General features: G+C 36.1%; 1 protein-coding gene and 1 long non-coding RNA gene across 2 annotated transcripts; one reads left to right on the top strand and one right to left on the bottom strand.

The window, feature by feature from the left end:
* Positions 1 to 909: 909 nt before the first annotated feature.
* On the bottom strand, positions 910 to 3172 carry LOC149500022 (uncharacterized). Its single transcript, XR_016325346.1, has 3 exons — positions 2387 to 3172; positions 2107 to 2253; positions 910 to 1346 (listed from the first exon to the last, which is right to left on the bottom strand). It is a non-coding gene; the product is annotated as an uncharacterized LOC149500022 (long non-coding RNA).
* A 4276-nt stretch (positions 3173 to 7448) lies between these two features.
* LOC114251277 (uncharacterized) lies at positions 7449 to 12306 on the top strand. Its single transcript, XM_089738173.1, is given in 6 exon segments — positions 7449 to 7597; positions 8034 to 8305; positions 8388 to 8447; positions 8595 to 8660; positions 8742 to 10742; positions 10745 to 12306. Coding segments are annotated over 6 exon segments (2721 nt in total). The 5' UTR covers positions 7449 to 7499; the 3' UTR covers positions 10969 to 12306.
* Positions 12307 to 26627: the final 14321 nt, after the last annotated feature.

The following is a 26627-nucleotide window of genomic DNA, read 5'->3' as shown; positions in this document are numbered from 1 at the left end:
AATGATGATCATGATATGAATTATGCATGAATACCACAATATATAAACCAATACTTTGTCTACACTTTTTTTACGTTTATCAGTTAATACTTGGTTCTGAAGTTAATATTACCTATATTCCCATTAGCTATTGATTCAATAAAAGTTAAGTGAAGTAATAAAGAATTAGAAACAAATTGTGTTTTTAAATAATAATTGTATCTTAAATAATTATTCGTATAGGATCGTATAAATATCGACAATCACAAACAGCACATCCCATCCCTTAAAGCCTTGTTCGCACTAGGCGAGTATTTTAGTCAAGTACCGAGTAATTTAGTAGCTAAACTACTTGCTACTGCACAGAAATTGTTCGCATTACGGTCCAGCAAAGTACACAAGTGAGTGGTGTTTTGCAAGATGAGAACAGGCAACGCAATAGAGTGAATAAACTGATTAAGCTAATCGTAATGGCTATTTAGAAGAGGTGGTGAGGAAAGTTCTGTGATTCATAAAAAGAAATTATGGGTACGAAATTGTCTTTTGAAGGAATTAGCATTGGAAGATCCCAAAGAATACTTCGATAGTTTGAGAATGTCCGAAAGTTGTGTGAATTTTCTGTTAACGAAAATACACTCTCAAATTCAGCGTAAAGATACCCACCCATTTGAGAAGTACAATTCCTGCAATTACAAAATTACAAGTAGTTCTATACTTTCTTGCTACTGGATGTAGTTAAGATCACTCACACATATATTCAGACTCGGAAAATCAACTACTTCCGAATTCATCATCGAAGTTTGTGAAGCAATTTATGAATCATAATGGAATTATCAAGGTAAGATTAAATAACTGTAACAGATTTATTATGAACATTATTTATTAAGAGAATAATTTAACATTTTTAGGCATTTATTATATGTATTTGTTTGTACCCATCACTTTTGATTGTCAACGTTAGCGTTCTGCATTGCTAAAATGGATGAGGACTTACATTCAGTTGCTTGCTCTTCCAAATTATATGTACTGGTGTCATATAATATATTGAAGATCGTTATATGGTGATCCAGTAGCATACGATGACTGTGGCGTTCTAAAGTTGAATTTGTTCCTGTGCTTCTAATGCCAATAGTAAGGGCAAAGATTTCAGTTGAAGACCGACGTATTTACCGAAGACCTCAAACACAGTTTCTTCGACTGTAGAATTATTACTATCAATTATTTCTTTTAATTGGCCAACCATGCACGAGAGCTGGGCGATTTTCCTCTTTTTTGTCGGAGGTGGAGGAGGTGTAGGATTACGAAAAGTATCCACTAAAGGACTATTTCCTCAGTATCTGCATCATTAGTGTGTGGCTTCCAAAAGCCTGAAACAAACAAAATGTAATTAGTATCAAAGATATTCATGAACATAATTTTTTTTTGGGTTCCTGCTATTACAGACTGGAAAATAATTGAAAATGGTTTTTGAGAACAGTGGAACTTTCCAGGGTGCTGTGAAGCAATCGACGGCAAACATGTCGTCATTAAGGCACCCCCTGAATCAGGAAGTTTATACTACAATTACAAAGAGACAAACAGCATTGTCTTAATGGCTGTTGTAGATCACAAATATTGCTTTAGTTACATAGACGTTGGGTGTAATGGAAGGGTTTCTGATGGAGGCGTATTTCGTAACTGTAGTTTGTACCAAGAATTAGAAAACGGTGTTCTACCAGAGGGTCATGTCCTAGAAGAATAGTCGAAAATGCCTTCGGTATACTGGCTGTCAGATTCAGTGTTTGAGAAACCGATGCCTTATAGTCCTAAAAATTACAGAACAGACAGTATGAATACACAGTAGACTCAGAACATTTTGAAGCAGGGGACTACCGTTCCTGGTAATTGGAGAAATGAGTCACAATCTCCCGGAATGCAACCAATACCTATTTCTTTAAGTAATCGTTCATCCCAAAGGTCTATAAATCGTCGGGAGAGATATGCAAATTATTTTGTCGGAAGCGGATCTATCCCTTGGCAGACAAGAATGATACATTGAAAACTACCGGCCTACCAATACTACAGTCTAATTAATAATATAATTATTATATTGTAATAATGTGTATAAGTAGATAGGTAGCTACTTACCAAATTACTTTCACTTTGTGTCAGTTAAGTTCGAAGGGATGCATCCAATAAACTGAACCATTTTACTGAAGGAAAATAAATCGTGTCGGTCCTAGCGCCTGAACTTTTGGAGTCCTTTATTTTTATAACTCCTGCGAGTAAGTCGATCTATAATAAAGGAATGGATCTCGTTATGTAAAACTACTTCTCAAAACAATAGGTAATAATAATTAAGAGCTTATTGTATCATAGTATTAAATATGCTTTTCAAATACTTAAAATAATAAATTTATGTACCAACCTGATGTTTATAATTTTCAATTTAATTTCCTTTTCACCAAATCCGGGTATATTCATAGTATTTTCTAAATCTAAATATGCGGATAGTTTCATTGCTTGTTTTTATAATGCGGGGACTTATATTCCACAAGCATTCATGGTGTACATATTTGGAAACAAATTTCAAAGATGTTTCTTCGCTCCAGCGAAACGTCATTTTTGCGGCCACTAATGAACTCGAGTAATCAACAGGTTCGGACATGTTTAGTCAGTGACCCAGTGAGCAAGGACTCGTGGTGGAGGCACTACTCGCCCGAAAAATAGAACAAAATGGATTGATTTGACTAAATTATTTACTAACCTACTCGACTAAATTTTTGGTGTTAGACACATTTAGCTACTAAATTACTCGCTACTCGACTAAAATACTCGCCTAGTCCGAACAAGGCTTAACATACAAAACCAGCAGCGCCCGCTTCACGAAACTATCATTGAGTGAGAGTATCAGTAAAACACTGGGGAGTGCTCTGAGGAATTGTTCGAGATGATACCGGCATCTCGTTTTTACCATCGCACCGCCCGCCACCGGAGTAGAGTTCATCCATACTACCTGGAGCCACTGCGGTCATCCACAGTGCGTTTCCAGAGGTCTTTTTTGCCACGTACCATCCGGCTATGGAATGAGCTCCCCTCCACGGTGTTTCCCGAGCGCTATGACATGTCCTTCTTCAAACGAGGCTTGTGGAGAGTATTAAGCGGTAGGCAGCGGCTTGGCTCTGCCCCTGGCATTGCTGAAGTCCATGGGCGACGGTAACCACTCACCATCAGGTGGGCCGTATGCTCGTCTGCCTACAAGGGCAATAAAAAAAAAAAAAAAAAAAAAAAAAAAACACTTATCCATTGCGCTATTAGACTAACTGATTCATTGATTCATTTGTACTAAGCAAGCAATGGTTTTAGTTCCTAATGAAAATGATTGATTCATCGCGTTTTTTAATATGACAAACTATAATATTGTAGTACTTACGTGTGAAATGAGATGCTATCTTTCTTGTAATTTACAATACAGCTGTTATTTTTGCAAACAATCACTGAACAACGCGGCATTTCGTTAAAATCGTAAGCAGTGAAGACGTCGCAAGTTTACATTCGACTAATGACCGAAACTGTCATCAAGCCGCTTTGGAGGTCAGATGCGGCCAGATTAACCCACAGACACAGCCCACTGAGTTTCTCGCCGGATCTTTTCAGTAGGTCGCGTTTCCGATCCGGTGGTAGATTCTGCGAAGCACGGGTAGTGCCAGTGTAAGCAACACCGACACGTTAGGGTGAAGCTGAAATAGCCTCTCAAGGCTATCAGCATAGGTAGGAAAAAAGGAACTCACATTTATCGGGTTGTAACTTTAGGTTGCGTTCACGGAGCTTTTAAATATATTTCAGAGCTCTTGACAGTGAGATAAGAGCTCTTTGAGTTGAAAGCGACTATATCATCTAAAAAAGTTTCCAAAATCAACGTTTTATTAAAAATATGAATAAACTAAAAAACAATAGCGTTCCTTTTTACCCGATACCATACGAGGTAATTAAGATCGTCCCGCGGGGTGAATGAGAACGGTACGGGGTGAATAGGATCGCCACAATTAAATCTCGATAATAACTACAGATTGCTTGATCGGCACATATCACATATGTAACCTTGATTAGTCTCGCCGACAGTACATTTTTCATGTGCCCAAAATTTATATATGGTACTCCTCCCATATTTTTCGTTACACATTATGTAGTAAAACTCCTCTTCTTTGTACCTTCTTCCGTGTAGTTTTAATGTGTAGTATTGATTCTTTAATCGTAACAATTTCTTTTTTAGATTTTCTGTGACTTTGTTCTCTCTGGTTTTCCTAGACATCTATGACGTAAATGCGCCACCCACCTTGAGACATCAGTTCTAAAGTCTCAGTATAGTTACGTAGCTGATCCTCTGAATTTTTTTCACCAAGAGTAGCAAATGCTTGTTGATATTCAGTATTATTCTTCAGCAAAGTAAACGGTCTTTTCTTCCCGTTATTAAAGAAAGCTAGATAAAATCACATCGAGTAAATGCATGGAACCCATTATACCATGGCCCACTACATATATAATATATATGTGTAGGATAATATAATATATATATATATGTAGGAACGGAACGGAGTGATATGGAGGAATGACAGATATGGAGCATGACTGAGTGAGAGAGATAGGAGATGTCGTGTTAGGAAGTAAGACAGGAGGCGAATGAATGCGGAACATCTAGATTATTGCATAAGCAGCACGGGAGTTAGCTTCCGGACGCGACGACGCTCAGACGCATTGTAACCCGGAAGACGAAAGACGTAACCTTAAAGACGATTTAATAAGACGAAATAAAGAATCGTGATTTTGTGTAGTGATCGAGTGTTTCACTGCCCCACCCCAAATTTTAACTCCTACAATTTTGGGAGCTCGTCCGGGATTCAAAAATATTTTTTATCGGGCCAACGTTGGCGTCGGTAGAAAAGGTTGATCAACGTGGCGGCGTGGTGATTTTCGGCTGCAGAACAAAGAAGACAGTGACCATCAGTTCAAGAGGATTAACGACGAGAATTATAAAACGAAGATGGGTGGCCACGGTAAAGATAAGGATCGCCGAAATAGCCGTCAAGCGGACTTTGCCGACGAGCACGAGTATGCAGGTACGTCATCATCGCACCAGGTGAAACAGGCATGTACCTTACACGCGGAAGACCTCGTTCCAAATTCAGCGGCCAAGACAAAACGTATTCTGTCGTCAGGTGGACGCAGGACATCGAAGACAATTTTGAAATTTTTCAATGGACGCCATTGCCATTTTTCAATGGACGCCATTGCAAACGCTTATAGTGGCGAGACGATCGCTGATCGGTACAGCTGCTCTGTGGTTGAAATCAGAGCCAGTCTGGCGAAACTCCTATACAAAAGAAATGTTGTATGAAACGAACGTCCTTTTTAATGGCGGCTATAATCCTGTAAAATTACGAAAAGACCTCAGAACTCTGGGATTATATCGGGCTAACGTCTTCTACAGATAGATGGATTACATCAACTGCCATTTTGACTGTCATTAGTGTCAACAAGTAACAAGTAAAAGTCATAGACCTATATAGTAGGGACACGACATATTGTTCTATACGTACAATTGCTTATATAAATAGCACCCATTTTGAAGGCACACACATAAACATTTTTTTTTTTTTTTTTTTATTGCTTAGATGGGTGGACGAGCTCACAGCCCACCTGATGTTAAGTGGTTACTGGAGCCCATAGACATCTACAACGTAGACGCGCCACCCACCTTGAGATACAAGTTCTAAAGTCTCAGTATAGTTACAACGGCTACCCCACCCTTCAAACCGAAACGCATTACTGCTTCACGGCAGAAATAAGCAGGGCGGTGGTACCTATCCGCGCGGACTCACAAGAGGTCCTACCACCAGTAATTACGCAAATTATAATTTTGCGGGTTTGATTTTTATTACACGATGTTATTCCTTCACCGTGGAAGTCAATCGTGAACATTTGTTGAGTACATATTTCATTAGAAAAATTGGTACCCGCCTGCGGGATTCGAACACCGGTGCATCGCTTCAACACGAATGCACCGGACGTCTTATCCTTTAGGCCACGACGACTTCAAAATATATCTATCTATCTCGTTCTTACTCAGCACTTTAACTCGCAGGAAAACAATATAACAGTATTTCAGTGCGTACATAAAATGAAACATGAATATACGTAAATGTCTCCGTCTCCGTCTAATGAGGCCGAAAATCCGCCATGTTTAGCGCACCAAATGTCATTGTCACGTCAGTTCGGCCGTCTGTTTTGGGTTGTACATTATTTATTGACTTTGATATCGATTTAATATGATTGCTTATATAAAATTTCTAATTTTATCATGCTTAAAACGTACAAAAATAATAATTAAAACATATTTTATAGGATCTCAAGAAGGTCGATGCCCCAAAACTATTATCTATATATATTTAAATTCATTATGGAGCCCTCATCCGAAACATAGATTATACACTTAATAATATATTTGAATCCGAAATATCGGACACCATTTTTCGGTCGGAATCTATTCATCATGACACTAATCATAAATACCTCTTTAAAATATGTCATCAAAACATATTTAGACATTCTGTTTAGATATTTCGGGAAAAAGGCTACCGACAAAATCTCTTCGGAACTATTTAAATAAAATAGTTTTATTCCGCAGTGAGTAAAACACTATTGTAAATTCGTTAAATATTTATTAATTAAGTGATTTTAGAGAGGAAGTCACAAGGAATGACGTTTGTAATTTCATAAATGTTCTGTAGGTGTTTTTTTTTTTTATCAGGCGGTCCCTTGATAAGTTTCAAATTTGAATCACTCTCAAGTGAGAGTGATTCAAATGGTGCGGTGCACCTTCCTTGAGGTGCACTGCGGTAGTCTGTTACGGACTTTAGAGTCAGCAAAACAATTAAAATAGATTGTAATAGTCTAAGAAAAACACGTACTCAAAATACGATAACATTCAGCATGCTAGAAATGGGCTGATGGCACTGTACTATGCCATATCTTTATGTTTTGCGGCAAACGACAACTTTATAAAATCAGTGTAACAAATTTTAAAAATCGTCATATCGTTTACTTGGAAAATTTGAAGCACGACTCGTCTTAGATTTCACATAATATCTAAATCACATCATCTTTGCACATAACAATATACTTAATTCTTATTAAAGTATAAATTCTACAAATACATTAATACTCAACAATATTTAAAATAAAATAAGCCATGAACGTTTATCGATAAAACCTACTAACATTAAAATCTTTTGGGCAGCACTAAAACCGCCATGTTTTGTGGCCAGATGACGTCACAGTGGCACGAATTTTTTGTTGACGTTTCATTTCCATAGGTTTCCTACTTCAGTGGTAAAAGTACTCTGTGTAGTCTGTGCTAAGAGTTTGATAGTTATTTTGTTATGGTTATATTTTCGGTACAAATTGCATAAAAGTGCATTAATAATCAATTAGTTCGAAGAAATTTGTTATCTGTTTGTCATCGAGTGTTTCTAAAAATCAAAATGAGAAAAATAACGTGTGAAATTTGCGGTATAAAAACATGCCGGATTGGTGTGAACAAACGTGTTTTTATGGCTAAATTTCCATTAGATGAAGAACGGTAAACATAATTAGATATTTATTTCTTTATAGAAGTCAATTCTAGTACAATTCCTAAAGGTTTAGTGCATTTTAACAAAAAAATAACTTTAACAAAACATTGCTTAGTGATAACCATCAATCGGATTTATCGACATCGATATTTAGTTTTAAAAATTACTGGAGAAAGCTATGTTTAGCAGTGGACATCTACAGTTGTCACTTATGATGATAATGACTTAAGGGAGTAAAATAAATGTTTTCTCTATTAGTTGGTTTTGTCATTATAAATTTTCTTACATGTAAAGCTACACTGGGTCGAAGAGTGCATAATATATATGTATTAATGGTATAATTTTAGCATATCATAACATTGTATAAAGTTATTTTGTTACATTCATATAAAACAGTAGTTTACGTAATTTATAAGTAAAAATAACTATTCACCTACTTTTTAGGTGTAAACAATGGGTCAAAGTAACAGGAAAAGAAGACTTAGTCTATGTGCCCATTGAAAAATTGCATCAGTTGAAATATGTTTGTGAAAAGCATTTCCGAAGTAAAGATTTCAAGAAGAAAAAAACTCAGCTGAAGAAAACTGCTATTCCGAGTTTGGAAATCTCATCTACACCATTATCTGATGACATTTTAGTTGGATTTCCACTACATTGTATTGCTAGAAGTCAACCATTGCCAGCCAGAACTGATAATGTGCAGCTCTCATACAGCGGTGAGATATTTATTGATTTGTAAAGCACATCCTGATTTCTCAACATATTACTTTGCTATAATGATATAATTTATGTTTACAGAATTATCTTCAGTCATACAGAAGGAACATAACTACCACCAAGCTTTTTTGTGTGAACCAAGTTAGTTAATTTAGTTTATTTGTTTTATGTCAATATATTTCATGTCTTTATGATGCACAGCCTTACAATGATATTACGTCGTTTTTATTTTATAGATCCTTTAATATCAACCTTCAACAAATAATATTTTGACCCGTTCTGTTACAGTACCCTCTACATCGACATCGAATCCTAATCAGACTTCTCCAAAGACAAGAAGATTTTCTAGTCCTAGTGAGTGTTATACATATGTTATTTGAGTATATAAGTACTTAATGACTTACGTGTTTTTCACCGACTTTCTTCATGTTTCAGCACCATTAGTGTCACCAAGAAAACCTCAAGACAGAGAAGCTGTCCCAGTGACACCTCGGAAGCGAAGACTAATAAAGAAACTTAAATCAAGTCGTCTTCTAATAAAAAACCTCAAACAGAAAGTTAATAAAATAGATAAAATAACATCACCTGTCTTGAAAAGTTTGATAGAATCTTCTATTGCTAACCAAAGTCGCGAACCTAAAGGCAAACGTTGGACTAAATTAAATAAAACCGTAGCTTTAGCTATTTACAAAAAGTCACCTAAAGCGTACAGATATTTGTCCCAACTTTTACCAATGCCTAGTATCAGAACACTTCAAACAGTATTAGAAAATATGAAAATGGATACCGGCATCGATTCCATGAGTATGCATCAACTAAAAAAAAAAGCTAAAAGTTTATCGGACAAAGATAAAACTTGTGTTATTCTTTTTGACGAAATAGCACTAAAAAAAAGGCTAATATATAATGTTGCCACGGATAAAATAGATGGTTATGAGGACCTAGGCGATGATAAACGATCTGGAAAAATTGCTGATCACGCATTAGTTATCATGCTTCAAGGGGTTCATAAAAGTATGAAACAGCCCATTGCACACTATTTCGTTAAGAGCACTATAGCAACCGATAAATTAGCTATTATAATAAAAGATACAATTCGAGCTGTAACAGAAGCTGGTTATGAGGTAATAGCTACGGTTTGCGATCAGGGACCAACGAACATGGGTTCATTAAATTTGCTAAAAACTTGGGGAAATTCTGCGGAACCACATTATTTTTTTCTTGATGGAAAAAAAGTTTTTATAATATATGACGTGCCACATCTTTTTAAATCAATACGAAATAATTTTATGCAGGGCGGTGAACTGGTAATGGACAATAAAAAAGGGAAATGGGCTCATTTGATCAAACTTGAAGAAAGAAATAGAATCAGACTCCATTTCAAAAAAATTACTAAATTACATGTGAACCCCAGATTTCGAGCCAAAATGAGAGTTAAGCTAGCTGCTCAAATTTTGAGTAATACTGTTGCAGCTATACTAAAACTACAAGCTGATAGTGTTGAAAACCAAGGAGAAAGACCGGAAATACTTCAAACAGCACACATAGTCGAAGAACTTGATCAATTATTTGATTGTACAAATGGGCCAGCTTCTAAAAGCGATATAAAAAGAAATATTCGGCAAAATTTCAGTAAAAATAGTTTCCATCATAGGAGATGGATTGAATTCAAAAGTAAAATTAAAACCCTTAATTTCTTAAAATCGGACAGTCAACTGAGATTGAGAAACATTAGATGTGTAAATGGATATTTAATCACATTGTCATCTCTACAAGATATTTGGCACTATTTACATTTAGTGAAAAAATTCAAATATATGAACCTGCGTCAATTTAACCAGGATGCATTGGAAAATTTATTCGGCCAAATACGTCAACATTGTCCTACTAATAGAAATCCAACGTGCCATCATTTCACTTGTGCATTGAAGTCTGCGATTCTAACACGTCTCAGTGCACCACTAAGCAGAGGGAGCAACTGCCAAAGAGATAACAATGAAATCATTATAGACTTTCAGGAAATTGTTTTTCCAAATAAAAAATACCAGCCTGTGAAACAGACAGAGAGCGCAGCTAGTGAAGATTACGACATCAAAATCGATGATTTTCAAGATGTTCCTGTTTTGCACTTAGCTGATAATATTGAGCAACAAAATTACTTGGCAGATATAGAAGAAAAATTCAAAAAATTTGAAAAGCAGCCCACAGTATATGTGAGCGGCTATTTAGCTTCTGTGCTTCTGAAAGGTGTGGACTGTCTAAAATGTATAGTTGCCATGAAGGTTTCCAACCCGCAACCAAATACAATATATAATTATATTGCTTTGCGAGAGTGGTGGACGGACAAAACCTCATTAACATACCCTAGTCTTCAGTTATGTCAGGCAATAGACGATGCGACAAGTATTTTTGATGAGAAGGTGAAATCAAATATCTTCGCAAAAATATATGCAGCTACTCTAAAATAGAAATACTTGCAAATATTGATTTGTCGTGGATCTGTGAAGAACACAAAAATGTAATGATAGAAAAATTATTGCAACGCGTAAGCCTACTTTTAATAAGAAATCACTGTAACTTAATAAATCAGTCATTTGCGCTCAGTGAAGAGGCCTCTGCAGATGCGATAAAGAAGGCGCAACAACAAGGCGTTGCAAAATAAATATAATTAATACAGTTTTGCTTATGTAAAATATATCCCTAAGTCTTGAGTGTCTGAACTAGGTTATCCTGCGTTTCAAATGAATGTATCATCATCTGCCTAGCCATTTCCCAACTACGGTGGGGCCGGCTGCCAGTCTTAACGGGATGCAGTTGAATACTAGTATTTGTAGTAATTCAAATGTCAATGTATACGCTTTTATAATAAACTTTCAAACCACGTTCAAGATCTAAGCCCTAATAAATTCAAATCATACATTAAGCGTAAGTTGTACCAGAAAGCTTATTACAGTTATGCCGAGTTTACATTACGAAATTAGTGTCATGCATGTTGAGCTCAGTTTCACGAAAGTAGTTTCGATATATGCGAAAGTAATTTCGTTAAAAAATTAGTGTCGCGAAATCAACAGTATCGCAGTCACCATGGCGCCTTCAGCATCAAAGCTGTAATTTGCTATATTCAATGTAGCTATCTATAGAATATAAACTTAAAAAAAGACTATCAAGAAAAAAAAAAGTTGGTAGATTCGAGGATGGTCAACAAGAAGGTATTTAGGTGCAATGAAGTTAGTCTCTAAATTAGCAGATGAAGATCCTGAGAGTTATAAAAACTATTTTCGAATGATAATTTTGCTTTTTTACTGTAGGTTTTTCGGGTTCCAGAGACACCCTTGTCGCTGATATTCATTAATAAGATCTAATTTTTATTCTGTACTCCATCGTTGGTTTGCCATTTTCAACGCTTGAAGCGCGTCCGAACTAACAATACACACGTCCGCACAGCGCAGGCCCTTTCGCAACGTTAGTTTCACGTCGCGTCTACACTATGAAATTAGTTGCATGACACTAATTTCACCAAAAAATCGCGCAGCGCACGAAACTAATTTGAATGCATGAAATTAATGCATGCATTACGAAAGTATTAAATTACAAGTGAAACTGTTGGTAAAACTAATGTCACGAAATTAGTTTCATGCCACAATTTCGTAATGTAAATTCGCCTTTAATGATTATATATTCAGCTAGTCTCGTATTTTACGTATGTTGCAAAATTTTAACTGCTGGCTAAGGGTCGCCATGTATTGGAGTGTTGTAGGTGAAATAAAAGAGAACTGTTCAAGTCGACAATTCATGTAATACTGTTATATTTTAGTGTGTGCAGTTACAAATATAAGGTTAGGCGAGCTGCACACTACACTACACCCTTTTTAAAAAAAAAATGATATTATTATATAATTCCTTTTTTTATATTTATTACTTAAACTAAATTACACAAAATATTATTAAATTTCATACTTTACTAACAAAAATCCAATAAAACAATATTTTAAGTTACAAACTTCTTTGTATTATTTTTATGAATTATGTATGCTTTATTATCCTTTAAGATTTTAACATTTGGTGAGACATCTTCTATGACTTCGTATGGTCCTAAATAAATCTTATCTAACTTATCTCCTACTTGATTTTTAATTAATACTAAATCTCGTTTCTTATATTTTATTGAATTAATAGTTTTGTCAAAATTTATTTTTCTTAATTTTTTATTAAATAACAAATTGTTTCTTGCTTCAGCTTGTGCTCTTTGAAGTCTGTACTTTAGTTCTAAAGGGTAAGAATCAGGATTATATAAGGGATCAACATATGAATTTTGTTCTATGTTAGATGGTAGATTACATTGTTTACCAAATACTAATTCAAATGGCGTGTATTTTGTCTCAGAGTGAACTGTAGTGTTAAATGAAAAGCACCAGAATGGAAGCCAACTGCTCCAATCTGTTTTATTATTATCACACTGAATCCTAAGATAAGCTCCTAGAACCTTATGACTGTTTTCCAAACCTCCAAGAGTCTCATGATGATAAGCTGTTGAATGCAGTTTCTTTTATATGCAATAAATTGCAAATTTCAGTAAATACTGATGACATAAACTCTGTTCCCTGGTCTGTTATTATTTCTGTAGGGATACCATATCTCAGAATAAAATTGTTTACAAATGATCGCGCTACTGAAACTGTATCCTTATTTTCTAAAGGATAAGCTTCAACATATTTAGTCAGATCACATTGTAACGTCAGAATATACTTATAATTAAAATTATCTACATCTAATGACCCCATTAAATCTAAACTAACTCTCTCAAAAGCAGTGGATGCCGTGGATGTGATAACCATTGGCTCCTTTGTACGTCTATTGGAATGCTTTTGAATCTGACAACTTTTACATTTCTTTACGTATTCTGATACTTCATTGGTCATTCCTGGCCAATAATAATACTTCCTAATATTATTTAACATTCTGTTTACCCTCGCGTGGCCACTCGTGGGTAACAGGTGGAAGTCATTTAGGATCACAGTCTTAGTGTCTTTGTCAGTAATACTTGTCACATCTTTAATGACAAGTAACTTGGGAAAATCTTTCAAATGGCTTATTTCCTTTACAAAATTGTTTACAAGTCGTTCATAGCGCTTACTTTTAATTATTACGAGCTCGTTTATTTTGATTTGCTTGCAAAAACGTTGTAATTCTCTCGTTAACACACTTACGGTAGACAACGATTGAGAAATTATAAAAATATCTGTTTTAATGTATTTTTACTACAAAATAGAATCAATTCAACGCCGTCAATTGGTCGTTTGAGGATTTCCACTACTTTAGGTTGATCAGGCCTTGGAGTAGAGGATACCTCCGTAGTCATGTTATTATTGTCACAGTCAATACGTAACCTACGAGCCTGTGCTCTTGTCATGACCGATACTACATGCTGTTGCATTTCCTTTAAACTGTTGGATGTAATAGGTATCCGGCTCAATGCATCTGCAGCTGCGTTGTGCCGTCCTGGGACATAGCTGATTTCAAAATCGTACTCCTCAAGATATAATCTAAACTTAGTTAAACGGCTTGAAGGATCGGTCATATTAAATAAGTAAATCAATGGCTTATGGTCAGTTTTTATATAAAACTTTTTCCCGTATAAATAAGGTCTAAAATGTCGAACTGCCCAAACAATAGCGAGTAATTCTAACTCAATCACAGGGTACCGCATCTCAGCTGGTTTCAAGTTACGGCTGGCATACGCGACTACATTGCCATTGCTATTGAGACAGTACGGCGCCTAATCCAAGTTTTGATGCGTCAGTTTGTAGCGTAAAAGTATTTTTGTCACTAAAGTCTGGATAGTCAAGTACAATCGGACTAATGAGTATCTCTTTTAACTTATAAAATGATCTCTCGCATTCGTCACTCCACACAAACGGTACGTTTTTCTTACATAACGCATTCAAAGGATAAGCTATTTCTGCGAATTTTGGAATAAAGCGCCTATAATAGTTAGCGAATGCAACAAATCTCTTGACTTCGTCTACATTCTGTGGTACAGGGTATTTTTGCAGGCATGTCACCTTTGATGGTTCGGGAAATATACCTTCTGAAGTAATTTTGTGACCTAAATAAACTATTTCCTTACGCAAAAATTCACATTTTAATGGATTTAATTTCAAATTTACTTTTCGTAAACATTCAAAATGTTTACGAGATTCTTGTTGTGCGTTTCAAGACAGTTACCTACCACAATACAGTCGTCTTGGTAGAGGAAACATGATTTATAATTTAACCCTGACATTGCTATAGTCATAAGACGTGCAAAGGCACTTGGGGATGTCTTTAATCCCATTGGACATCGTTTCATTTGATACTGCTTGTCTGTTGTGAATGCAGTATATTTTCTAGATTTTTCGTCTAATGACAGTTGATAATAACCTTGACTGAGATCTAATTTTGAAAAATAGATGTTATTTGATAGCGAATCTAGGATCTCAGTGATGTTAGGTAACGGAAACTTAACATCCTGTATCCTATTATTAAGTTGACGATAATCTACTACAAGTCTCCATTTCCTTTCTCCTGTCCTATCTGTCTTTTTAGGTACTAATAAAATTGGACTTGACCACTCTGAAATAGATTCCTCTATAATATCATTTTTAATCATCTCATCTATTTGTTTTTGTACCTCGCCTTTCAATGCTTTTGGCAATCGATAAGGCTTGACATATGATGGAGACGCGTTTTCCTTAAGTTGGATTGAATGCTCTATTAAATTAGTTGTTGTGAGCGTATCGCCTGGTAAGTGAAAAACATCTGCATACTTGGCACATATGTTCTCAATGCTTATTTGCTCCTCTTTATTCAGATATGTATGTAGTTGCAAAGTAGTGAGCAAAGTTCTAACTCTATCAACCGACAAACAATCGTCATCAAACTTACAAACATAAAATTTATCTAGACAACTAATAGTTAATTCTGAAGTGTTTACATTAACCGAACTATCCGTTGTATTCAATATCCTAACAGGAATAAGTCCATTATGTGGCTTCGATATTACACCTGCTGTGTACACGCCTTTATAAATTTCCTTTGACAAAATGACGCAATCACAGTTTTGTGACGTCGGGATGTGTTTGATGACTTCGCAACGGGGTGGAATTGTAAACGTACTTTTATTAACATTAACACTAACAGACTCGTTTTGGGATTCTGAAGTCACTGTACCATCTTTGTAATTTAATACCGCGTTATATCGCTCGAAAAAATCCTGACCTAGTATACCTTCTGCGGCGCAAGATAAATGCTCAAAAATGTAGAATTTCTGATGAAAATTCACATGATCAATTACAATATTTAAATAAATATATCCCATAGACTCTAAATTACCACTAATTCCTTTTATAATTATCTTATCATGTTTTACTAAATTCAATAAATTCTTATGTCGCGACAACCATTCATACTTAAGTACACATAAACTAGCTCCACTATCGATTAATAAATTAAGATCGATATTACTATTTTTAAGTTGACACTTAATTACACAAAAATTACTATAACTAAAAATAGAATGAGTGCACTGTTTAGGTGCGAAAAACTCTAAGTTGTCATAATTATTTGCGTTATCGTTGCGCAAGTTGTCTTGGACATTAGACTCTTGCGTATTATGCTGTACACGCTGATTATTCATCGGCCGTCCGCGAAAATGCTGACGCTGGCGTTGATCGCCTGAGTGTTTACCTCGATTTACGATATGTGAAGTTCGTTGACCTGTACTATTTTCATAACAATTATAGTTACGATTATAATTTGTCTTATTGTTATAAAAATGGCTATCTCCTCGGCCTCGGAAACCTCTGTAGTTTCCGCGTTTAACATTTTGGTTAGCTCTAAATTGCATAACCTGCTCTTGTGGGTGGAAAGACATAGATTGCTCGTCTACAGCAGCTGTAATAGCTTCAGATAAGGACGCAAATTGTCGCGCGGCAATGATAGTGCTGAGCCGTCTGTCGGCCAAACCATCGCTAAACCTTTTAATTGCAGTCTTCTCATTGTGAGTACGCAATACCTCATATGCATCGCGCTTCTCGTTAGCCTGAGCAATCGTGAGGTTTACGAACAACTCCTCAATCTCAGAACCAAATTTTTCTATAGTCCTACGACCTTGAGAAACTCTAAATAATCGGGTTTGTAATGCTACAGCCGATTTTTTCGGTAACAAATAAACGCGAATATCTCCTACCAAACTTTCGATGTCAGCATATTTAGCTTTAAGGCGCAGTTTTGCACTAGGTGACAGACGTGTTTTTAATACGAAATCTATTAATTTAATTTTACTGTCATCATTGATGAGCGAACTATAAAAAAGAATACCGTCGACAAGTTGATTTGTCACCTGCTCCTGGCCATTCATTACCGGCAACAGGGAAATTGCAGTCTTAATATCAAATGAGTCTGACATTTTTGTAGCACAATTAGAATATTCTATCATTCTGACATAATTTCCTTAAACTGAATATAAAGTAATTTCGCATGAACTGAATAATATCATATAAAATTTATATAATAAACAAAAACATTATAATAACAAAAAAAAATTACAATATCAGAGCAAAAACTTACATTGCAGTAAGCACGTATTTACTGTCAACGTATATGTAGGTCATGACGTCTTACGTAGCATGAGTGAATGAACTCCTCAGCATTGGACTCGAGCTGACTCCTAGCTGCTCCACCTCGGACCCGTACAATTTATCTCCCGGCGCCCTGCATATCCTCTCATCATAAGGCTTGAGCATTCTCCCGGCTCCCGGCAGCAACACCCTTTTCTGTCTTCTTCTATTGTTCTCATCGCTTCATCCAAATCAATCTTCTGCGAGGGTTTTTTTTTTCTTTTTTTTCATTTTCTGTAATTTTAAAATCTTCTTTCCTCTTCTCGTTTTACAAACTTCTATTCTTCATAATATTCTTCATAATTATATTTCTTTATATTTTATTCAGCTAGTCTCGTATTTTACGTATGTTGCAAAATTTTAACTGTTGGCTAAGGGTCGCCATGTATTGGAGTGTTGTAGCTGAAATAAAAGAGAACTGTTCAAGTCGACAATTCATGTAATACTGTTATAATTTAGTGTGTGCAGTTACAAATATAAGGTTAGGCGAGCTGCACACTACATTGTGGATAAGAAGGCTTGGGGCTACGCTGCTCTAATTTTGATTTACATACTTATTTTTTATTTTATTTTATAGTCTTCATATGATCTGACCAAGATTATGACTGGACTTCTAAAGATATTGTGACTTCTGAGTTTGACAGAGTTCTTTCTTCTCAGTGTAGTCAGATAGGAAACGCCGACTACATCTAGTTCTAAAAAAATATTATTGACGCGTAATTGTTTGTAAAACCTATCTAAAAAAATAAAATTATCAATAACATGGGTAATTGTTTAATTCCTTGTAAATAAATAAGTTTTAAAACAATCTGAGTTTAAATAAATATTCTTTGTATTTATATATTTCCTGAAATCCCAGAATTTTGTAATCGATATCGATAAGTTTTCGCCCGCTACTACAGCCCACATCACTAATAATGACATTATGGACATTATGTTGGCAGCATTGTATCACGCCTTAGTTCCGTTAGGTTGGTATTAGACTAGAGAGCACGTTTCATACATCGTTTTTTTCTATGGCACTCCCGTCTTAAACGTAGTGTTACATACTCTTTGATCAGAGCGACCGTTCAAGAGCTAGGAAGACCTCAAAACTACTTTGCAAAAAGAATTTCCGGATACAATTGATAGTAAGACTATTCATGAGATGATGGCTGCAAGAAAAAAAGAGAAAAGATGAAACATGTCTGGACTACGTACTGACTATGAAAGAGATGGGCAAACGCAGGAAGATACCCGATTATGTAGCAATTAAGTATATCATAGAAGGCATAGTTGACAACGAGATTAACAAAATAGTACTATACGGAGCTACCACATACGCCAAGCTGAAAGAAAAAATTAAACTGTACGAAACAATTAAAGATAAATTAAAGTCCACGAGTGATATGCCACATACAAAAACGGTGAACCCTAAAAATCAAAGATGCTTTAATTGTGGAGATTGTAATCACATATCATCAACATGTCCATACAAGGAAAAAGGCATGAAATGTTTCAAGTGCAACGAATACGGCCATATTTCCACGCAGTCTACATCTAGTGGGAAAGCGAAGTCCGAAGAGCGCACGAATCGGCAACGCAGCGCCGGGGACGAAACTCCGACCCCTCACGGAAACAGACGAGCGATGTTTACGGCGAAGCGTCAACGGTTCAAGAACAGTTTGAAAACGCGTGTATAAAAACTATTATGGTGAATCAGTGTGTCGTAAAAGCATTAATCGACTCTGGCCGTGAAATTAATTTAATGTCATATGAACTGTATACACATATAGGCGCACCGAGAAGCGATTCTACAAATACAGTGTTAGCGGGATTACTGGATATAGCAAAGTGTTGTGTACTGAAAAGTTGACCACTCACATTGAATTAGACGGACACAGTTATAGTGTTAGTTTTTATATTATACCTAGGGACACTATGGGCCGTAATATCAATCGCAGTTTAAACTATGGAGTTCATAATCTACGGAAAAAGTTGATCGATGGCTTAAACCTGTGTCGTAATATCAATTCGAAAATGTGGAGAGATCAACTAAACTTCGATCAGTGCTTTTTTCATGGCAATATTCTCAGTTTCGTTCACTATCCATTCATTCTTTTAATCATTTTTAATAATAAGGCAATAATTATACGTGACAGTGACGTTAAAAAAGAAATAATCCAATTTTAAACATAGTAGGTACTGATCGGGATTTTTAAAATTTTGTTGATACAATATATTTATTAATATAAGCAACAAAATGAGTGAAAATTAGAAAAGAGTTGCGAATTTTACGACTGCCGAAACGGAACTTTTAACGACGTTAGTAAAAAGATATTCGAATGTGTTAGAAAACAAAACAACAAACGTTGTAAACAATAAATTAAAAGAAGGAACATGGAAAAAGCTCGCAGAAGATTTCAATAGCTCTTCTGGAATGTGCCTAAGAGACGCGAAAACTGCGGGCTAAATACGAAAATTTAAAAAAGACCTTAAAACGAAAATATAGTAACCATAAAAGAAGCCTTTATTACACTGGAGGTGGCCCTGGACCATCGCAGGCTTTAAATCTAACTCAGGAAGAGGAAATAATAATGGAGCTTGCTGGGCCAAGTGGGGAAGGATTGTCTCCACGATTTGATTGTGATAAGGTACATTTCTACATATTAAAAGTAATAATATTAATACCTACTTCAATATTTTGAGTATTCTAAAGGTTCTTTACATTTTGAATCCTTATCTGGTTTTAGGCAAACTTTGCATAAATTATATACTGGGCTAATATAGATTAATCAACTATAATTATGAAAAACTAAATGTAACTAGGCCAAAATACTACAAAGTATTTTCTCAATCAATGTTTATTATATATCACATGCTTTCTTTTAGATACCTGTAAGCCATCATAATGTGAAACGGTCCGAGATGTATGAATAAATTATCAAATTTGGGTTTTTCCGTAGACTGTATTTGCCATGCTATTTTTACTATAGCAAGATCATAAGTTACCTGGATGTAATTTTGATGTAAATCTTCAGCAATTTTTTTACTCTGTTCCATAGTTTCTAGCACTATAGATGTACTAGTTGGTGATGCATTGATAGGGGTTAAATAAGAAATACATTGTTGTGAGGTAGCATTGTTACAAATCCGGCTATTGAAACCAACCCACATAGGAACGTCAGGTAATTGCAAAACATGACTGATCATCCATATATTGTCGATTTAGGTGTATAGCTGCGAGTTTGTAGAGTGTATAACTTCTGTATCATCAATTGTTGATTGCAATTCACTTGTTATTTTCGGTTTCTTAGCATACGGAATTAATCAACCTAAAATGGCCTCATTACCAAAATGTCGTTTAGAGTCCGATATTTATTCCTTCCAACATACTGTCGGTGTTGATATAGGAGGTCCATTTTATACAAAGGAATCAAATAGGCGTAATGCGAAAATATCAAAAGCCTATTTGTGCTTATTTATTTGTTACTCAACACGTGCAGTACATCTTGAAGTACTCTCGGCGTTGACTACTGAATGCTTCTTGGCTTCATTCGATCGGTTTACGGCTTGACGCGGACTGCCACATACGGTCTATCCTTTTTTTTTTTTTTTGACAATGGAAAAATTTTTGTTGCCGCTGGCAGAGACCTAATTGAAATAGATGAATTTTATACTTCAAATCAAAATCATTTCACTGATCAGTTCACCATCAGCAAGGTAACGTGGAAATATGTATAACCCTCCAACTGGTAGTCATTTTGGTGGGATTTTCGAAGCTGGAATCAAATCGGCTAAATAACACTTAAAACGCGTAGTAGGTACACGCGCTTTATCGTCCGAAGAATTATCTACTTTATTTTCTAACATAGAGGCGATTTTAAACTCGCGCCCTCTGTGCATTTTATCTACCGATCCTAGTGAATTCGACGTCCTGACACCGGGACATTTTTTGGTTGGTCGTCAATTGGTTTCAGCTCCAAGTTATGATATCGCTGACGTATCTATTAATTATTTAACGCGTTGGCAATGTATTAAACAAGCTACATTGCATTTTTGGCGTCGTTGGAAATTAGAATATTTGCATACATTGCATCAACGTCAAAAGTGGTACGTTGATGCGCTTAATCTATCTATAAATGACCTAGTACTGATTCACAATGATAATGCCCCTTGTCAACAATGGAGTCTAGGACGTGTAGAACAGATTCATCCCGGACTTGATGGGAGGGTTCACGTTGTTACGGTTCGGACGCAAAACTCGAAGCTAAAGCGTCCTGTCACAAAACTGAGTCCTCTCTCTAAAATGCAGGATGACTAACGTATTATAAATCAATTTAATTCATTATTTTATATTACAACATCATATCTATTTCATTTAAATTTATATATACAGTCCATTTCGCTCAAAGCTTAATCGTATTAGTTTTTTTTATTTTTATTTTATGATTGTAAGTTTCAAGCAAAATTACATAATTTGCAGAGCCCATTCATATAGGTTAACATTCTAGATATACTAACGTTATTTTGTGTTTACCTATTTTGAAATCATTGTTGATTTCGGTGGGGGGAAATGTTAGGGAACCGACTAAAATTCCCTTGTCCTAATCCACGCCATCTATCGGCATAATGAAGAATTGTAATGTGCCTCCTAGTGGGCGGAAAAAAGAACTGCGTCGACGTTTCTGCACCGCACGCGCAACATTAAAAAAGTCTATTTAATTCAAAAATACTGTTTTTCCCAAACTTTGCTATTCAACTTGTGCGTGTGTCCGTGTGTCTTAAACTCCAGCATCCAGAACGTGTGTCTTAAACTCCAGCATCCAGAACAGTGCCCCGGGGACAGAAGACCACAAATAATATCGAGCAAGCATTTGTGAGTACCTTCCCTCTTTTTAGTCGGTTTAGTTTTCTGGGAATAAATTTAATTCAACAAACCTTCTTTACACAACAAATACTAATCCACATAATCAGAATATTGTAAGAATTTATTGCCAACTCGGAAAATGTATCAGTATTGGAACAATCCAGAACATCCTACAGGTATGCATGTTATATACCTAATTATCTTAAATAATACCTAAACAAAACTTGCATTTCAAACACAAATATTTATTGCCCTTTTAGCATTGCATCAAGAATCACCTATTTTGCAGTCATCCTCCCCTAACTAAATGCAAATAACTTCTACTTATTGTGATGGTATTACTAGTAGCTCCAGCCACAGTAGGTCTCATGTTAGTCAAGAGATTGGGTTGCTAGGTAAGTGTTTATTCAGGTCAAAGTACATATTCATTAAGCAACCATATTAGGGACATTGATTTGTGTTTAATGCTGTTATTTGTTAATAAAAACATTTGTTGCATACATTACACAGTAAACATTGTAATTTACCTAACCTTGTTTTTAAATAAATTTATTATTTTTTTCAATACCTTCACACTTGATCTGCTATTACACCACTTTTACAATGAAAAGCAGAATATACTCAAATTACTGAGAGAATTTTGTGGACTGCGGTGTGTCGTCCCCGCTGCGGGCCAGGCGCGCCGATCTCGCCCCCAGCGCAGAGATACTGACCTGGAATCAGGTAAGGGAGCGGTACTTTCATTTCAGCGTTTTAAACAATCAATTGGTTACAGTATCGCCCGAACTGGAAATGGAGGTACCCTCCTAAAACCAAATTCAAAAATAACGGTTATAATAATAAAATTCGCATACTCGACCTCAATCAGCCGAACCCCCTGCCTCTCTAGCCCTCACGGGTTGGCGGGGCTGAGCAGAAACAGCCGGGATTTCTCCAACCCAACAACCTACTAGGACTGGGTGAGCTATATTTTACATAATAATAGAAAGACATTACATAGTTTTACGTGTCAGTGCCGCAGTAACGTAACAATGTCACATCCATTGACGAATGCAACCGTGTTCGAGGGAGGCGACAACACCTTAGCTCCAATTACCAGTATCAAGCCGCATTCCAAATTTTTTGACAATTATCAGACGAATATCATTATAATTTGATCGTCGCAAAGCTTAGTAGACATAATGTGGAACAGATCAGTGATTTAGTCCTGACACGCCCAGATTCCCAGAAATACGAGGCATTGAAGACCAGATTGCTTGCCGTTTACGAGGAATCCGAGGTTCGGCAAGTACCAAAATTCCTGAATGAAATGGAACTGGGTGATCAAAAGCCACCCCAGCTTCTACGAAGAATGAAGGTTCTTGCCAGAAATAAATTCGCGGAAGAAACTCTTCGCATGCTGTGGATGGGCATTTACCCGTCGGCAACACACTGCCTGTATTGCCGTCGCAAGTCATCCGTCAGTGAGGTCAGAGACATCGATAGATTTGCAAGTATGGCAGATAAAGTAGCCGAGACGACTAGTTACTCCGAGATTCAGGAGGTAGCCACAACGAAAAGCAGTTCGGTCACGTCAGATCCTTTAAAAGCGCAACTTGCCAAGATAGAACACCGCCTATCTAGATTGGAAGTCTCAAGGACACTGAATTTATCCTTTGGCAGATATATTTAATACGAATATAAAGGTGATCACGTCGGGGTTGCCATTTTAGGGGTAGCGAGGAACAGAGAGTAAAGTCCCGCAACCACAATAAATATATAAAACAGTTTCCACTAAACATCTGTAGTAGGTCATTACACGCCTAATTTTTTTAGTGGACGAATGTCAAAAATCCTGGAAAAAAATTCATGACAGCTACCGGAAGAGTCTTCGAACAAAGCAAAATAAAAGTGGTTCTGCAAGGACAAAAACGACAAACGATCGACCCGTTAAATTTCAAAAAGAACTGGAATTTATCAAACCCTTCATTCAAGATAGGGCACAAATTTCCAATTTGATAAGTTCACCTGAAGATTCGAATATTAATTAAACATTTCACAGAAATTAACTCATTCAAGACATCTCACGCTGCAAACGAGACAGACACTGCACCTAAAACATTTTCATACATCACTCCAAACTCTGCCCGAAGATGTCTACAGTCAACCCATATACTACAACAAAAAGCTACGAGACACCTCATATATTTACTAGCTATGCATATACCCACCCTATGCATGGACCCACCATCGCCTTGCATACCACAATCTGTTTCCAGGCCCCATTCTTCAGATCCTGATGCGAGTGAATTCGATTACTAGAATCATTGGAATACAAGCACTTTCGTTGCGTATTCTTGTTTTTAATTTTTTTCTAAATGTCACACAGTAAATACAAAGTGTAAGTATATCTATCCAAATATCTATTATATTGGAGTCGTGAAGGGGAAAAGTAAAATTTAATTATATTGGAATTTGTGAATGTAAATATACCTAAGTTTTCTGAAAGTCTAGACTTTCCTGTAATCTAATGTAATATACTTGAATGTAATCTAGATTACATTGTGGAAGGTGGATGGGTGGTGTAGTAGATTTCGGTGGTTCTAAATTTAGCAAAGTAATTTCCACGGAACCATGTTTTTCTATTGGTAGCATTAAACGAGAGTTGGAAGCTTCCGGTAGGCTATTTTTTGTAAAAGGTGTCACTGGCGAAACAAAGGCTAATTTGATAACTTCTTGTTTGAGTAAATGTTTTCAATCTGGGGAAAATGTAGTTTGCTCTTACTTTTGACTGTTGCCAAGCCAACTTTTCAATGGAAAATGTTTTCGGCTGTGATTTTAATAACTTAAAAACCACTTTTAAGCACCCGGAGAGTAACAGAGTAGTGGCAGTATTTTTTTATCCTTGCCATATGATTAAACTAATTGGAAACACTTTCGAATCTAAACCAATCATCTTCAACGAGTGCGAAAGAGAAATTAGATGGCATTTGTTAGTTAATTTACACAAGTTGCAAGACAATGAAGGATTAAATTTTGCAAACAAAGTGACTGAGCGACATTTGCATTTTCAAAATGAAATAATGAAGGTGAAATTGATGACACAGTTACACGGCAAAAGCGTTGCTAATGCATTAGAGCTCTGTGAACAGCTATTAGTATCTTCGAGATTCAAGGAAACAGCAGCAACCGTCGAACTTATCAAAAATTTTAATGGCCTGTTTGATGTATTCAATTCGCGATCGAGTAATATTTATGGCTACAAAAAACCTATTTGCCGAAAAAAATTCTACTGATATCTTGGAATTACTGGATTAACACAGTATATCTTGTCATTGAAAATTTACAACAAAACGAGACGGGCAACTAGACGTCGCATTACATTTACAATCACCAAGAAAGGGTTAGTGCTCATACACACGAACGGCATGTTGTCAACGGCACAGACAACTGCAGCCGACGACACGGGTCGATGTATGCATGCAAATGTAAATCTGGTTTCCTGGAACTTCTGAACACCTTTACGCTTCATTTATTGAAGATAACCAAACACTGGACTACATATCCACATACAGACTGAGCCAAGATCACATAGACATTCTATTTGGCGTCATCCGGAAGCACGGAGGCTACAATAATAACCCTAACGTGGTTCAATTTAAGGGAATATATAAAACAGATTTTAAATCATTTTGAGCTGCGTAACGCTTTTAGTGGTAACTGTGTAGCGGACGGTTTCTTATTTAGATATTTATACTTTCTTTGGATTTGTGAGGAGGAAGATTTTTACAATAAAATAAAATAAAATTATGATGCAACTTTCATGGCTGACAGTTTATTCTTAATGACTTTTGAAACAAATTTAAAAATTATAAAAATATAAATGACAGCTGTTGCTTTACAAATAAACTTTTTACTGCGGTTCCGAACAAACTGCATCACACTAGAAAGCATCCCTATTTTAAATTGTTCATCCGCCATCTTGAATATTAACCGTGCAAATACCTGACAATGAATCTGTTTCTTCAGACGGAGCCAAAGTACTGAAAAGTGATAACATTACACAGGACAATGTTGATCTGTTTGTGAAAATTCTTAATGATGAACACTCAACCGATTCTATGAAACAAATAGTGGTCTACATTTCAGGTTGGATAGCAAGAAAATTAACTAATCTCATAAGATGCGAAATTTTGTATTAACACTTTATTTTCTTGTGAAACATTGTGGTTCCACAGATTGATATTCATCAAAGACCAAGGGTGGTCTATGTTACTCGACCGAAAATTTGTTCATTGTTTGCTTGAAATCGGAATATAAGGCTTACATAAAATAGAACGGTGTATATTTTACTACAAACAACGAAATTCATGTTGTTAAAAATAATATCTTGAAATCTTTTATCAATTCAATTGTTTTTAGTAATTTGAAGTAAATGTAATACAAGTATTTGTCCTTTGCTGTTTTATTTCTTAAAATAATAGTTAAAGTTCATTTTAGACATATTATCATTCATTCTCGCTCACGACTCGGTCGTGCGCGGACGTGCTTTCCGATCCGTTGCTCGCTTGCGGGCTGCGTCTCTGAACTCACAGTTGTGCACGACAGTGTAGTGACCGTGAATACATTCACGTTTACGACTCGGTTGTGTGCGGACGTACTTTCCGATCCGTTGGTCGCTTGCGATCTACGCATCGGAACACACATTTGTGCGCTGCAGTGTTGTAACCGCGAACTCACCCCGATACCAACTGTCTTTTTCAAGGCAACCAATCGCTACGATCAGACTTCTTGTGGCACTATCACAGGCTAGTGATTTCCTACCCCTTCCCAAAC

This window comes from Bombyx mandarina, chromosome 24 (genome assembly GCF_030267445.1).
Source record: "Bombyx mandarina strain Sakado chromosome 24, ASM3026744v2".
In the NCBI taxonomy this organism is placed as follows: Eukaryota; Metazoa; Arthropoda; class Insecta; order Lepidoptera; family Bombycidae; genus Bombyx; species Bombyx mandarina.
The sequence above is the reverse complement of the archived record's forward strand: the minus strand, read 5'-3'. Positions and strand labels throughout refer to the sequence as shown.